The sequence below is a fragment of the Triturus cristatus genome, chromosome 3_1 (genome assembly GCF_964204655.1).
Source record: "Triturus cristatus chromosome 3_1, aTriCri1.1, whole genome shotgun sequence".
Lineage (NCBI taxonomy): Eukaryota > Metazoa > Chordata > Amphibia > Caudata > Salamandridae > Triturus > Triturus cristatus.
The window spans coordinates 366,750,254-366,764,959 of NC_140583.1; the positions used below are offsets into that span (position 1 = coordinate 366,750,254).

Genomic DNA, 14,706 nt, shown 5'->3' on the forward strand with positions numbered 1-14,706 from the left:
AGTTCTGTGGCTTGTCAGAGAGAATAGGATTCTAACAGAGGTATAAGAGGCTGTTCCATACACTGTCAGGCACTACAGACAACCAAAGTGTTCAGCCTCTTGGCGAGGCTGAGAACAGGAGTCCTTGAGTGGGCAGAATTGAAGCTAGAAACAGGCAGGTCAGTACCGCTAGCTAACATAAAGCACAGCAACTCTCAGCCAGATAACTAGACTTAATGCTGGCAGGGAGACAGTCTTGTACATGGAAATGGTTACAAAAGACTAATTTCAGTTGTTGGCTGTTTTAATTGATTGATTTCATCTTGTGCCATTGATGAATTTATTGAAGGCTGCAATTTCCCCACTTCTTTTACAGGAAAACATCCGCTGTTAAACTGGCCCAGCAACGGAATGAGCCACTTCCCCGTGCTAGAATTGTACTGGCCCATCAGAGCCAACTGGAAAAGACTCTGAGCCAAGTGGAGGAAAACGGTGAATCCTTGATGCCGATGATAGTTGGAAACAACTTCATTGACGCAAAGGTAACGTGACAAGATTAGATCTGCGCCTGGTGCCGCACATGGTTAATGCATATTGTTGTTCTTCATTCAGTAGTGGTGGATGCAGGCCAATGCCTTCTTCTACCTATATCAACGTGCAGTTTATCTTGGCCAACAAGATGTTGTAAGACTTGCATGTGTAGTTGGGCATTTCAGTGGCAGTGACTGCATCCAGAATTGGGTGGCATTAAATGTGCTTGCTTGTCACACTGAGCTTAGAGCGTTAGCCTCTGATCGGCAGTGTCGAACTTATAGAGCGTGTAGCTGCCACTAGAGCACTATGGGTGGTCTCTGATTGTCCCAAGTGATGACAGGCGGAGCGGCATGTGTGATTGGAGAGGTGTGGTTGTAGTATGTCCTCTACTGGAAGAGCTGTGTGTGATTCCCTTTCATCGCAGCCAAGTAATGATAGTATGCGTGCAACTGTTTGCGTGGTAAGGCTCCAGATTTCACACTGTGCGTAATGCGGACGGTGAGCTTGTCTTTTAAGTGCTCAAGATACATATTATAGAACTGAAGATAAAATGTTTTGTCCAGTGCGAACGTCCGGTTTAGACCTGGGGTGTCACTTTGAATGCTAGACCTCATGTCCATGACTCTTTGTGCTCTGAGCAGTGCTCAGCTAGAGCCAGGGGCGAACATATATTGGGTGTGGAGTTCTTCATCGTGGATCGCGGTGTGGTCCACCATTCCTACTAAGGTTTAGTATAGCAATTCCAGAATGCACTTTAAAAAAAAAAAAAATTTGAACAAGAAAGTAGTAAGACAGCGATTATACATTCAAAACACATGACCTCATCTGAATTATACGTAATCAGTAATAACATTTGTCTAATTAGTATATTATATATCTGAAAGAAACACGTTAGTTAGATTCCTCACCTTAGAATATCCCCAGGCGTCAGACTGGATCCGGAAGATTTTTCGTCAGCAATACCCCTTGCGCGTCGCTAGGCGTCGTCTGCGGCTCCGCGTCCGTCGTCGGCGTCGTGCGCCGGAATGACGTCGTCGGAGTACTTAGACGCCGCCCTCGAGCGCTGACGTCCGTTCTTCTTTTTTCCGCGCCAGTAAGCGCAGATCCGGGAGAGCTACCCCTTTAGTCAATTTTTGACTAACTTTTTGATCCTTTTTGATCCTGTCTCGACTCCGGTGCCGGTAGGATGCCTGGTTTCAAAGCCTGTACGGACTGTAGCCGCTTGATGTCGGTTACGGACCATCACCGCCGGTGCCTTTATTACTTGGGCCTCGATCACGACGCGGCGTCGTGCTCGGACTGCAAGGCCCTGACCTCGAAGGCTAGACGGGAGCGGTCCCGTAAGCTTCTCGAGATTCACCACTCGGCTCCGCGCGCCTCTCGATCCCGGTCCAGGAGGAGGTCAAAGGATCGGTCGCGGAGCCGCAGCCGACGTCACCATCGGTCGTCGGGATCCAAGTCTTCGGGTAAGTCGAAGCATTCCAAGAAGTCCAAGAGGCGACACCGCTCTTTGGACTCCCCTCGCCGGTCGCGCGTCTCGGCCGAGGGTCAGGGTGGTTCCACCCCCGCGGCTCCGGCGGAGCCGCAGGCGCCGCGCACGTCCCCATACCCTCCGGTCCCTGGGACTGACGCAACGCCGGCGGAAGTCAGTGCCTTCCTCTCGGCCATGAGGAAGCTGGCTCTGCCGTCGGCGCCCGCTGGTGCGCCTTCGGGCCCCGCGGACCGGACTGGGCTGCCTTGCCTGCCGGTGGCTCCGGCGCCGTTGACGGCTCCGGCCTCGACGCCGCAAGCGCCCGTGGGACCCGTTCTCGAGTCCCCGTCGACGCCGGTCAACCTCGTCACGCCTCCTCCGCCGGCGTCGACACCGGTACCACCCCCGACGCCGACGTCGACTCCGTTTCAGTCCCACTCCGGGCCCGGCGTCGATGGACGCCGCGATCGGCGCCGCTAGAGACACATTTTGTCTACCGCCCGGCTCCGTTACTTTCTCCTCTACACCAGGAGTCTGATGATGGGGACAACTGGGAGGGATCCGAGGATCCTATGGCCGCTCAGGCCCAACTGTCCCAGGACTGGGCAGATGAACTGGGGGAGGCCAGTGGTCTGGATACCTCGCCAGACACTGGATTCATCTCTCCTCCGACTGTGGCTTCGGAGGAGGGTGCTGCTTTCTCTGTGGTGCTGCGCAAGGCGGCCGCAGCCCTTGGGCTCGAGCTACCTGCCGTGGCTGTGAGGACGAACGTCCTCACTGAGGTGCTTCAGTCTGCAGCAAGCTCCACTGAGCCTCTGCTGCCATTCAATGAGGCCCTCACTGACGTTCTACAGGGCACCTGGTCCAAGCCCTCCACAGTTCCTCCTGTGGACAGGAACGTCGCCAGGCGCCACCGCCCTGCTCCAGGCGACCCCAGTTTTCTGTCCCAACACCCTACCCCTGAGAGCCTGGTTATCCAGGCCTCCACCTCCCAATCCTCTTTCCCGACCTCCCCGCCGGACCGGGATTCCAAGAGACTAGAGCAGTTTGGCAAGAAGCTGTTCTCCTCCCTTAGTTTGGGCCTGCGGTCTTTGAACACCGCTTATCTCTTGGACCGTTATTCCCACTCTCTGTGGGATGCGGTGGAGGACGCGCTGCCCCTGTGTCCGGAGGAGGTCCGGACACGACTTACCCAGGCTCTGGCCGATGGGAGGGATGCCGCGCGACATGCTATACGATGTGGGCTTGACACCACGGACTCGCTGGGTAGGGCGATTTCTACCTCAGTGGCGCTTAGACGTCACGCCTGGCTGCGGTCCACGTCATTTTCGGGCGATGTCCAGAGCTCTCTCATGGACATGCCCTTTGATGGCACTCGCCTTTTTGGCGAGAAAGCGGACAGTGCGCTGAATCGCTTTAAGGACTCCCGGGCTACGGCCAAGTCCTTGGGCCTCTCGGCCCCGCGGTCGCAAACTTCCGCCTTTCGCCCCTTTCGTGGCCAAGGAAGGGGTGCCTCCTCACGTGCGCCTAGCCACCAGCCGCAGAATCAACCTGCGCGCGGTCGCGGACGTGGTTTCCGCCGAGGCGGTTCTGGAGGACGACTAGGTCAGCCCACATCCACCCTGGCAGCATCCGCCTCAAAGCCTTCCTAGTCCGAGCTTTCAGGCCCATTCCACGCCAGTGGGCGGCAGAGTTCGCCATCACCTGCTCCACTGGCGGTCCATCACATCGGACAGGTGGGTGCTGCAAATCGTCCGAAGGGGCTACTCCCTCCCCTTCGAGACGACCCCTCCAGCCATGCCACCGCAGCACCACCGTATCTCGGGGGATCATTTGAATCTTCTCCACGAGGAAGTTTCGGCCCTCTTGGCCAAGGGGGCCGTCGAGCGCGTTCCGAGCCCAGAAGTAGGTCGTGGTTGTTATTCCCACTACTTTCTGGTTCCCAAGAAGGGCAAAGGGGGCCTACGCCCTATCTTGGACCTCCGGAACGTCAATACCTTCCTCCGGAAGGAAAGGTTCAAGATGTTAACTTTGGCTCAGGTTCTAGCTGCCCTAGACCCCGGAGACTGGATGGTAGCGTTGGACTTGCAGGACGCATATTTCCACATCCCTGTCCTGCCGGCCCACCGGCGTTACCTGCGGTTCACAGTGGGCCCGGAGCACTTTCAGTTTACCGTGCTCCCCTTCGGCCTCACCAGTGCCCCTCGGGTGTTCACGAAAGTGATGGCGGTGGTCGCAGCTCATCTGCGCAGATCAGGGGTTCCAGTCTTCCCCTATCTCGACGACTGGTTGTTGAAGGCGGGCTCGCCCCAGGCAGTCGTCTCCCACCTCCAGACTACGGCGGATCTCCTGCATTTGCTGGGATTTTCCATCAACGTGCCGAAGTCACACCTGAGCCCCTCTCAGAAGCTCCTCTTCATCGGAGCGGTTCTCGATTCGGCGCAGTTCCGGGTCCATCCACCGGAACAGCGGGTCCGGGATATACAGGCCCTGATTCCCATCTTTCGGCCTCTATCCTGGGTCTCGGTCAGGCTAGTGTTGCGGCTTCTGCGGCTGATGGCCTCCTGCATCCTACTAGTGCATCACGCCAGACGGCGCATGCGGGCTCTGCAGTGGGACCTGAAGTTTCAGTGGGCCCAGCATCACGGCAACCTGTCCGACCATGTCTTGATCTCGGAGGGCACTGCACAGCAGTTGCAGTGGTGGCTCACGGACCGCGATTGGGTCAAGGGCAAGAGCCTCTCCCTTCCCCAACCGGAGCATGTCGTCGTGACGGATGCGTCCCTCCTGGGATGGGGTGGCCATATGGGAGAGGCGGAGATCAGAGGCCTCTGGTCTCCGGCGGAGTCTCGTCTCCACATCAACTTGTTGGAGTTGAGAGCGATCCGACTTGCACTGAAAGCCTTCCTTCCCTCTGTCAGGGGAAGTGTCGTGCAGGTGTTCACGGACAACACCACCGCCATGTGGTATTGCAACAAACAGGGCGGGGTGGGGTCGTGGACCCTTTGTCAGGAGGCTCTGCGCCTCTGGACATGGCTGGAACACCAGGGCGTCACCCTGGTGGTTCAACATCTGGCGGGCTCTCTGAACGCCAGAGCAGACGAACTCAGCCGCCGGTGCATGATGGATCACGAATGGCGTCTGAACTCCGAAGTGGCGCAAGGTCTCTTTCAGCAGTGGGGAGAGCCTTGGTTAGATCTATTCGCCACCGAAGAGAACGCGCAATGTCAGCAGTTCTGCGCGTTGGAATTTCCAAGGCGGCACTCGCTCGGCGACGCTTTTCGTCGCGAGTGGAGTTGCGGTCTGATGTACGCCTTTCCGCCTTTACCACTTCTGCCCAGAGTGCTGAAGAAGATCAGGCACGACCGGGCCCAAGTTATCTTGGTGGCTCCGGATTGGGCACGGAGGTACTGGTATCCCGAGCTACTCAGTATGTTGACCGATCCTCCGATACGTCTGCCCCTTCCAGAGGATCTTCTGTCGCAGCAGCAGGGGACGGTCCTCCACCCGAACCTGTCCAGCCTCCACCTCCATGCGTGGAGATTGAGCGGCGGCAGTTGATGCCATTTGACTTGCCTCCTGAAGTCTGTGATATCATTCTGGCAGCCAGGCATCCCTCCACAAAGACGGTATACGCCTGCCGGTGGAACAAATTTGTGGCATGGTGCACAGAAAAGGCTGTGGATCCCCTTTCCGCCCCTCTTTCTGAGGTTCTCCTCTTTCTTCTTTCTTTGGCCCGGCAGGGCTCTGCCCTGGGCACCCTGAAAGGTTATCTTGCTGCCATCTCTGCCTTCTTGCGGCTTCCTGATCAGCCTTCTCTTTTCAAGTCCCCTGTAGTTACACGCTTTCTGAAAGGCATTACTCACATGTTCCCTCCTGTCCCTTTTGTAATGCCTCAGTGGGACTTGAATCTTGTCTTGACATTCCTGATGTGCGCTCCCTTCGAGCCTCTTCACAATTGTCCTTTTCGTCTTCTGACTCTTAAGACTGCTTTTCTGGTAGCCATCACCTCGGCTAGATGGGTGAGTGAGCTCCAGGCTTTATCCTCAAAGCCTCCTTTTCTGTCTGTTCATCCGGACAAGGTTGTCCTTCGGCCTCGTCCCTCCTTTCTTCCGAAAGTGGTGACTCCATTTCATCTTGGGCAGTCTGTCACCTTGCCCACCTTCTTTCCGCCTCCGCATCCTTCCAAAGAGGAAGAGAGGCTCCACCGTCTGGACCCAAAACGTGCGCTCTCCTTTTATCTGGACCGCACAAAGCAGTTCCGGGTGGACGACCAACTTTTCGTTGGATACGTGGGTGCTAAGAAGGGGAAAGCGGTGCACAAACGGACCATCTCTCGGTGGGTCGTTTTGTGCATCAAAATTTGTTACTCCTTGGCAAAAAAGGACCCTCCTGTTGGGCTGCGCGCCCACTCCACTCGGGCCACAGCGGCTACTACTGCTTTGGGACGGGGTGTCCCTTTGCAGGACATCTGTCAGGCGGCAATGTGGGCTTCGCTACACACGTTTGCCAGGCATTATTGCCTTGACAGCCAAGTCCGGAGGGATGGCTTCTTTGGCCGTTCTGTCCTCCAGGACTTTCTGGTGTGATCTTGGTTCGCAGACCCACCACCGGGGATGGTATTGCTTGGGTATCTATTCTAAGGTGAGGAATCTAACTAACGTGTTTCTTTCAGATGAACAAGTTACTTACCTTCGGTAACGATGTATCTGTAAGAAACATTAGTTAGTTAGATTCCTCACCGACCCACCCATCCTCCCCGTTCTGCGAACTGACATCTAGGGTTAAGGGTATCCTTTTCAGGCCCCTAGATTTTATTTTTGGCACCAGTGTCGGTCTTTGCATGGCTCTGCGTTCCTGGCGCGGAAAGCTATGTACAAGAACTGACGTCAGCGCGCGAGGGCGGCGTCTAAGTACTCCGACGTCATTCCGGTGCACGACGACGGACGCGGAGCCGCAGACGACGCCTAGCGACGCGCAAGGGGTATTGCTGACGAAAAATCTTCCGGATCCAGTCTGACGCCTGGGGATATTCTAAGGTGGTGAATCTAACTAACTAATGTTTCTTACAGATACATCGTTACCGAAGGTAAGTAACTTGTTCTATAACCATAATACAAACTGAGAAAGTGAATATTGAGAGTGCAACTTCTACCCAAAAAGATATAGACTAGCATGCCGTGCTTAAATTAGATACAGACAAGAGCTATTTTAAAGTATGTAATGGAAATAGCAGCAATTCATAATTAAAATGCCAAATCGAGCTAGCATTAAAGCCTTATGTACATCATAAAGACCTTCGGGTAATTAGCAGCCGTTCTTGAATAGTGTGCTAATGCTTAGACCTTGTATAAAGCAGCCTGGAAGTATCATAACTCTTGTATTTGATAAATAGAGAAGCATAAAGCAGTTTGAAGTGCAAAGTGCTAATAGCAGCAGCTCTTAAATAAAATGTCATAAAGCTATTAAAAAGAAGCTATTTAAAGTGCAAAATGCAGAATAGCAGCAGTTGTTAAATAAAGTGCGTAATATTAGAGCTCTATTTTAATCACCTTGCCCCTCTACTATCTCAAGCATAATACTAATATACATAATCTGACCCGGCTTATTTGGCTATGAGAAGGTTGGAGACTTTGGAGTACCTTGCCTTTTATGATCCTTCTCCTTCCCTCTCAGCCAGCTCAAAGTACTCCTGCCAAATAGCTCTAAATCTTTTGGTTGCTCCTACCCGTCTCGCATAGGCCTCCTCAAATTTGAAAGTTCTGTTAATTTTATTAAGCCAATGGTCAATCCTGGGTTGTTTATCTGTATTCCAATTTTGTAGGACTAGTGATCTTGCAACAGCTATGGCAATTAATATAAAATACTGCTGGAGTTTAGTTAACCCTTTCACCTCCCCCGAACAATTCCAGGATGCACTTGAGTGGTAAGATGAAAGGCCATGAATGAGGACGGTGATTTGTTTGCAACACAAGCTTTGTGTGTTTCCTCTTGGTGCTTTATTTCTACAATCGTGGGAAGGTGAAGGAAAGGAGAAATCACAGTTAATTTTTTTCCCCAGGGTGGATCCGAACTGATCATAAACGGCTATGGACCAGTGAAAGGGGACACCAAGCACAAGAAGTGGCTGTTTTTCAAAGATTGTCAGAAGAACAAATCCAACGAGGTACGTGAACTCAGTGTTGCACAGTGACAACCCTATTTTTTTTAGTCCATGTAGCGAGTGCCTTTTACAAATCCAGAAATTGCAACGCGTCCCATTTCCATTTTACATGATGCTGCTGGCTCTTGTCTGAAAGCAAAGACTTCTGACAAAGATGCATACAAAGAACAAACGTGGGTGACTATTTTTACATGCACACTAAATGCACTGGGTCTTTTGCTTATGCCCCAATGTGTCACTCACTGTATGTGTGAAGTTTTATTAGTAGCAAACCCTTGTCTGCTACAGAGCTGTCAGTTTAGTTTGTAACACTGAAATAGTAGCCTGCCACCACACTTCTGTTTACTTTGGCATAAAAATGGGTTTCAAAGCGCTCCACTAAATTTACAGGAACATTTGATTTAATGAGGCATTTGTCTTCTCAGTGGGAATGCCACACATGCATTTGGAATTTCTGATTATGGTGGACAAAGCAATGGCTGATAGATTTACAGAGCACTGCCATGGATTAATAAACCCACTAACATTGACGACGAATAGTAGAACGCATGCTTTAAAAATTATTAACATTAGCTGATAAGCCAAAACATTTCTCCTTCACATTCTGTGTATATGAATTTCAAACATGTACGTTGGCACATTTACATTCTGAAATGTTTTACATTGCATACTGTGTTTGTCTATTTGAGAACAAAACCGCTTTATCTCTTGATTTTATTTTTGTATTTGCAGCCCAAGAGGAGAGCTGTGAAAACGGTGTGTCTGTACCAGGCAGGAACGGCAGTGCTGGTTACTGAGGATGACTCCCCGGTGTCGCCAGGTCAGCCCTCCTTCCAGGTGGGGTACCGGCTTACAGCCGACACAGAGCACTCGGCGAACAGCGATGGAAGCCACGAAACCGGCGACTCCGGGAGATACTCGCGCAGCTCCAGTGACGAGATACACATGTACTCCGTGCTGAGTACGACCCCGCCGACCTCCGGGTCTTTCACAGGCAGCGAGTCTGGGGAGGGCCAGGCCTCCGGTGCCGGTGACCCTACCCTGGCTCCTGAACAGACTACCTCCTCCACTCTCCACACGCAGGCCGCCGAGTCGGCTCTACGGAAGGACGAGCTCCCGGTCTAGCCCGCCAACTCCCGCTACGTCTGTTCGGAGGACAATGAACAACAGCCAAAACTGAGCCCGAGAACCTCGAGCACGCATCGGGTTCTTGACTTCCGCTGGGATGTTCGGTTCTTTTTTGTTTTACTCACTCACCTTGAATGTTTGCGTGTCAGGAATGTGAAAGAACAGTTACAGATTCTGACGGAGTTTCTAGAAATCGATGTCACTGGAGCAAGGGGGACACGTTCACGCCCTTTGCTGGATATCTACCTCACTTAGCCAAGTGGCGAACTCGAAACTGCTGCTTAACCTCATTCGTGTTATAGTTGACTCCAGCTACACAACAGATGATACTTCCTAGTAGTATTTTCTTTTTTTCTTTTTGTTGTCGTCCAATGAATGTTTGCTCCAAGGAATTGTCTGGGCAGAGTGACGAGGCCATTGACTAGGAGCTCTGATTTAGCATTAGACCTTTCAGACACGAGACACCCCCAACAGTGCTTACCTGAGAATACCATGCGGGGTGAAAACTGCACCCTTCCCAAAGCAGGATATTTAAGCCTGCAGGCATTGCTGGTGTAGGTGCTGTGTGCCAAAGGACCACCTTTAAAAAGGCCAGACAGTGCCACTTCTCAAAGCAGTGCTACTATTTCTTTGCTACCTAAGTCTTTATCAGGTAATAACTCATTTTCAAGAGGGGAACTGGGTAATCAGTGGTTAAATCTTGAGATTGTTCTACCTTGAGTGATGTTTCCTTTATAACCTCAAACCTCTGCAAGAAAAGTGGAGGTTTTAGATCTACATAATGGAGGTGAGGGGGGGGGGGGGGGTGGGCGGGGGGAGGGGGCAAGAATAAAATGTCCAGATTTCCTCTAGGAATTTAGTTAAGATAATAATTTTCTCAGTTAGACCTGCCGTAGAGCCCCATCTTCATAAAGACTTTACCGCTAAACATACAGACTCAGTGAATGAAGCTTTAAATATCCGCGTACTTCCCAGAAAACTGTGCCTTCCCTTATGTTAGAAAAATGCAACATTGCCTTATCCTCATTAGTATAAATGAAGTTGCTTCGAAGTGCATAAAGATGCCTTAATGTTAGGTTTTAGCGATACCTCTGGACTTTTAAGTGATTGCCATTCCTGACTGTGTATTTAGATGTGTGCATATGCGTGTGTGCGAGTGTCCATTGTTGTTTATAGTATACTCAGGGTTCTCACATTCCTGGCCTCAGTAGAGTAGGTGTTCAGTAAAGTCCCATGTGCCTCATTCTTCTAGTGCTCCCGACAGTAACAATTTGTTGCAATTTTCCCTGTTTTCTTAGTCAAAGGACAATCAGAGCTCCGAGTGAATGGCCTTTCTGCCTCGTGCCCTTACAACTCCTGTTTTATACTACCTCCTCGTAACGTTATTTTAGTGTTATACTTTTTTTCCTGGACTCAGGGAACATGTTTTTTTTAATTTTTACTTGCGCCCTTTTGAAACTTGGGCAGACTGACAGGGTATCATGTTCATTTTTATTAATAGAGAGATACTTACTTTGGACACAAGTAGTAACTATTTGATATAATTATGTACCAGTACATATTCACGTATTCGTACAGTCTTTGAAGGAATAACCTCATACCAAAGAATCTTCTCTAAAAGGAAGAGCAAAAGAGTTGCATATTTTATTCAGCAAAAATATTGTTTGTTAAAAGTATAGGTTGAAGAGCCTCTTGTATAAATAGTTGATTACCAAAAAATAGGGCTTATACTTAAAGTAGTAGTTGAATGAATAGAATAGATGTATATTCCTGCAATTGTTCCCAGATTGCTTGTTATTAGAACACCTAAAGAAATGTGTACATACGTCCACCAGCAGAATGCTCCAAAGTTTTCCAAGTGTAATTGCTTTGGTTTCTTCTCTTCAGCTTGCGGTCCTTGAACAATACAGTATTAGAGGTCATATTTTTGGAACACAGTAATCCGTTTGTCGAAGAAGAAATCAAATTCCACCAAAGATCTATTTTTTTGGACTCATCTAGCAATATTTTTCGTTCACAGCAAAATACTATTTTGTATTTAGCAATTGCGCGCTTTCTGATGAGCAAAGAATACCTCTGTAAAGGCCTTTGTGCGATGGTAACCAGTTCTCATCCAAAGACTTGTTTGCTGAGGGTTTGGGTAAAGGTTGCTTGTTCATACACAGTGAAGCATTGGAACATCACCCCTCAGCTTGGTGAAGACCAAAGACTAGTTAGCAAGATATAGGATGATCATGAAGCAAACTTCGCTGATAGATGTAAAAAGGGAACTCTCCTTCATCGCCAAAGATATCAGCGACTAACTCTACCAAAGACCTGTTCCAATGGCTTACTGTGTATGGACTGAAAATTCCTTTTATTCAAGTACTTCATCAGCAAAACAAAAAAAAAACCAAAGATATTTATGGTTACCTTTTGCATGGTAGGCAAACAAATCAAATGTTTGTGTTATGTCTTGTGTGTTACTTTTTATGTTAACCAAATATAGTCTACATCTCCAGAGCCTCTGTACATGCCAGATCGTAACACTCCTTTTTTTGTGCCATCCAGCACTGCATCTCCAGACCCTTTTGTACATATCACATCAGATATGCATACATCCTATTGTTGGACATTAAATTCTTTAACCAGGTAACACTGATCAACATTCCTGTGCTTTAGCAGTGGCTGGAAAAATTGACATTCTGGAGACATAGTCCGCTTGGTACTGTGCAATGTCTACTGTGTACAATAGATTAAATACTGCATATTTCAGAAGCGTGTGTTTCTACAACATGTGGGGAACTTTGGTGGCAAACCACATTTGGCTGGTCACCCAAAAGACACATTCCAGTGCAAAGGCACACACAAACATGAAGTGACTGCAATATTGTTTTTAAAAACTGAATCCTAAATTTGCAGATATTTCTGTATGCTTGGAGGATTCCGTGGTGCTTGTTGCTCCTGCTTACAGGGCAGTTGTACAAAACTGTGAACGCTCAATGAACACATTTGTTTGGATCAGCAGGAACTGGGTTCTGGAGATGTACAGGCTCCCTGTGTCTTGTGCATTTACGTACATTTTCAAAGATGAACCTAACATTGGAATTGTTACATGGTTTTGAACTGATATTTACTTAATGTTTTGAATTGCAGACGGTCCAAAGTTGTTGTCATGTACGCATAGAAATGGTGTCAGTCTGTGATTTTCATTTATTTATGAAAAATAACAATTTCCACCCAAATTTCTAATTGTATGCAGTACATGGCTAAGAATACTGAACATGTTTTTTTATAAAACAAGTTTGCAATTTTTTTTAAACTGCAATTTAAGAAGATTTTAATTGTGTTTTGGATAGGTATGGAAAAAAATGGAGCTCATGAGATTTGTCACTGTCTGTTCTCTGTATGACAACTGTTAAATCAATAGAAGTATTATCAGTTATACAGTCCCACCATTTAGATTTCAAAATAACTGCCCATTATTACTGATTAGTGCATTTCTTGTTATTAATTCGTTTTCATGCAGTCTATTCCTTCTGCAGTGGCTTGTGGTGGCTGACCATGGTACAGTCATTTACAAATTGAAAATATTTTACTGACCATGACAGACTTTAATGATTATTACAGACTTCATTTTTATTAGAAGGCCGGGGATATAAAAATATTTTAGTGTTGACTGGTGTAGATATCTGGTGTTACTGTCCCTCTAACCTGTATTATACAACCCTTTTGTAAGCTATGTGTGGTAATATTGAATCCTACACAGTAAGAGCTTTCACACAAGATTGAGTGCAGTAATGCCAGGTTTTTTAAAGCAATGCATGTCAGAAAAAGAAGAGGCCTTGTGATCTTGCATTTCACACTTAATAGACCTGCCTTCAGATTTATAGTAGTTTTAGAAAAGCTCCCCAAGACGCAGGTTGCCTCACCGTGACTTATCAATATTCCCTGAGCAAGTCATGGTAGCATATCTTCCACACCTCTAGTAAGCACTCCACAATAAACTAATTTCTGAAAAGCGATATGATGATGCTTAATAATAAGCCTTTCATTGGAGACCAAGCAAATGAGTGATTGATTTGAAAAAGCAATATATTTTGCTTCTAGTTTTCTACTAAAACACTATCTCAAATTCCCTATAGGGGGTGCCATTTTATATAATAACACAGCAAAAAACGAGCGCTTTGGCTAGATGCAGACTAATAACTGTGCTCTTGTGGCCGAATCGTAATCTGTGTTAAAAATATTGGCCCGATGACAAATTAAAATACAGCTACTCAATTTAGAGGATCTAGACAAATGAATAGGGTGAACCCTCTGTCCCACCAGGGCCATCTGAATTTTTCTAGTCGTGAAATGCTTTTATGCCTAAACATGGTGTCGCATAATAACTCCGGGTCCCATCAAGTAATTGTTATTTGAATTTGTTGGACTTCCAGACTACCTTGTTTGTATGCGTACATAACACCACAAAGTGATTTTAGAGAATTGTACATGAAACATGTCTTTATGTATGTAAACATTTTATGGATTTTTTTGAATTTTTCTTTTTAAGTGTGGATTTTCTTTCAAAAGCCATGTCGGTGTATGGGTTCTCTTGATTATTTCAGATTGATTTTTTTCGTTGCAGCTGCTTATTTTCCTTTTTCAAATTGTGGTTTACTCTCCATAAGTAGTGTTTTTCAATCGCCTTGTGGAAGTGGGCTTTTGTTACGTTTGAGAATCCTGTGAAAATCAAGTGGGATCTGTAAAGGGCAACATATGTTATATATTTAAATAGTATTTTAAAAGGAGAAGCACATATTACTTTATCGCCAGATTGGAAAACAAAGGCTGCATGAATGACATTAGCGTTGCTTCGTGCCTGCCCCCAAACATCATAATCACTGTTAATGGAGGCTGATGCGATTTCTGGAAGTTATAGACACACCGCATAAGGAGGTGACCGGTTAAGTCTCCCCTTGTCTGCAAATCAGCCAGTACTGCTATTGAAGTACAAAACAATTTCTCTAAATTATATAAGGAACACAACCCAGTAGCATAAGAAAAGTAATGTTACTCACAAGTCCAATGTATCTAGTTCTCAACACTGCTGACTAAAACATTGCTTGTTTGATTACACTAGGCAAATCAGAGATGTACAAAGATGTGCCCGCAGTTGGATGTGTTCTGTGGTATCTCCCGGGGCACACCTTAGTCCTTCTTCTTTCCTGGCCCCTCTCTAGAACATAGTGGTTCTGCTGTGGCACCTTTTACAGAGGAAGAATCTGGGTGAGCTCGTACCGTTCATTTTACCACTGGGAAATCGATGTAGAGTTGGGTGAAAGGAGAGTATAGATGTAGCTTGATCTCATCGGCCTCAGTCAAAGAAACATCTCACAGCCTAGTTGAGTGCTTGGTCAGTTTTAGCAGTCTGATGGACAGAAAAAGACATGCCATATTTACAGTG

The 14,706-nt window shown here is 47.7% G+C and overlaps 1 protein-coding gene across 2 annotated transcripts in view; it reads left to right on the top strand.

The window, feature by feature from the left end:
* PRTG (protogenin) overlaps positions 1-9,747 on the top strand; it is a 230,503-nt gene extending 220,756 nt beyond the window's left edge. Inside the window, exons 18-20 of one of the 2 annotated variants that reach the window (XM_085644135.1) lie at positions 356-521; positions 8,046-8,150; positions 8,880-9,423. In XM_085644135.1, coding sequence (XP_085500261.1) covers positions 356-521; positions 8,046-8,150; positions 8,880-9,272 — 664 coding nt within the window. In that variant the 3' untranslated portion in view covers positions 9,273-9,423. Of the gene's footprint in view, positions 1-355; positions 522-8,045; positions 8,151-8,879 lie in introns of both variants that reach the window. The other variant, XM_085644136.1, reaches the window with a different exon arrangement.
* The last annotated feature ends 4,959 nt before the right edge of the window (positions 9,748-14,706 follow it).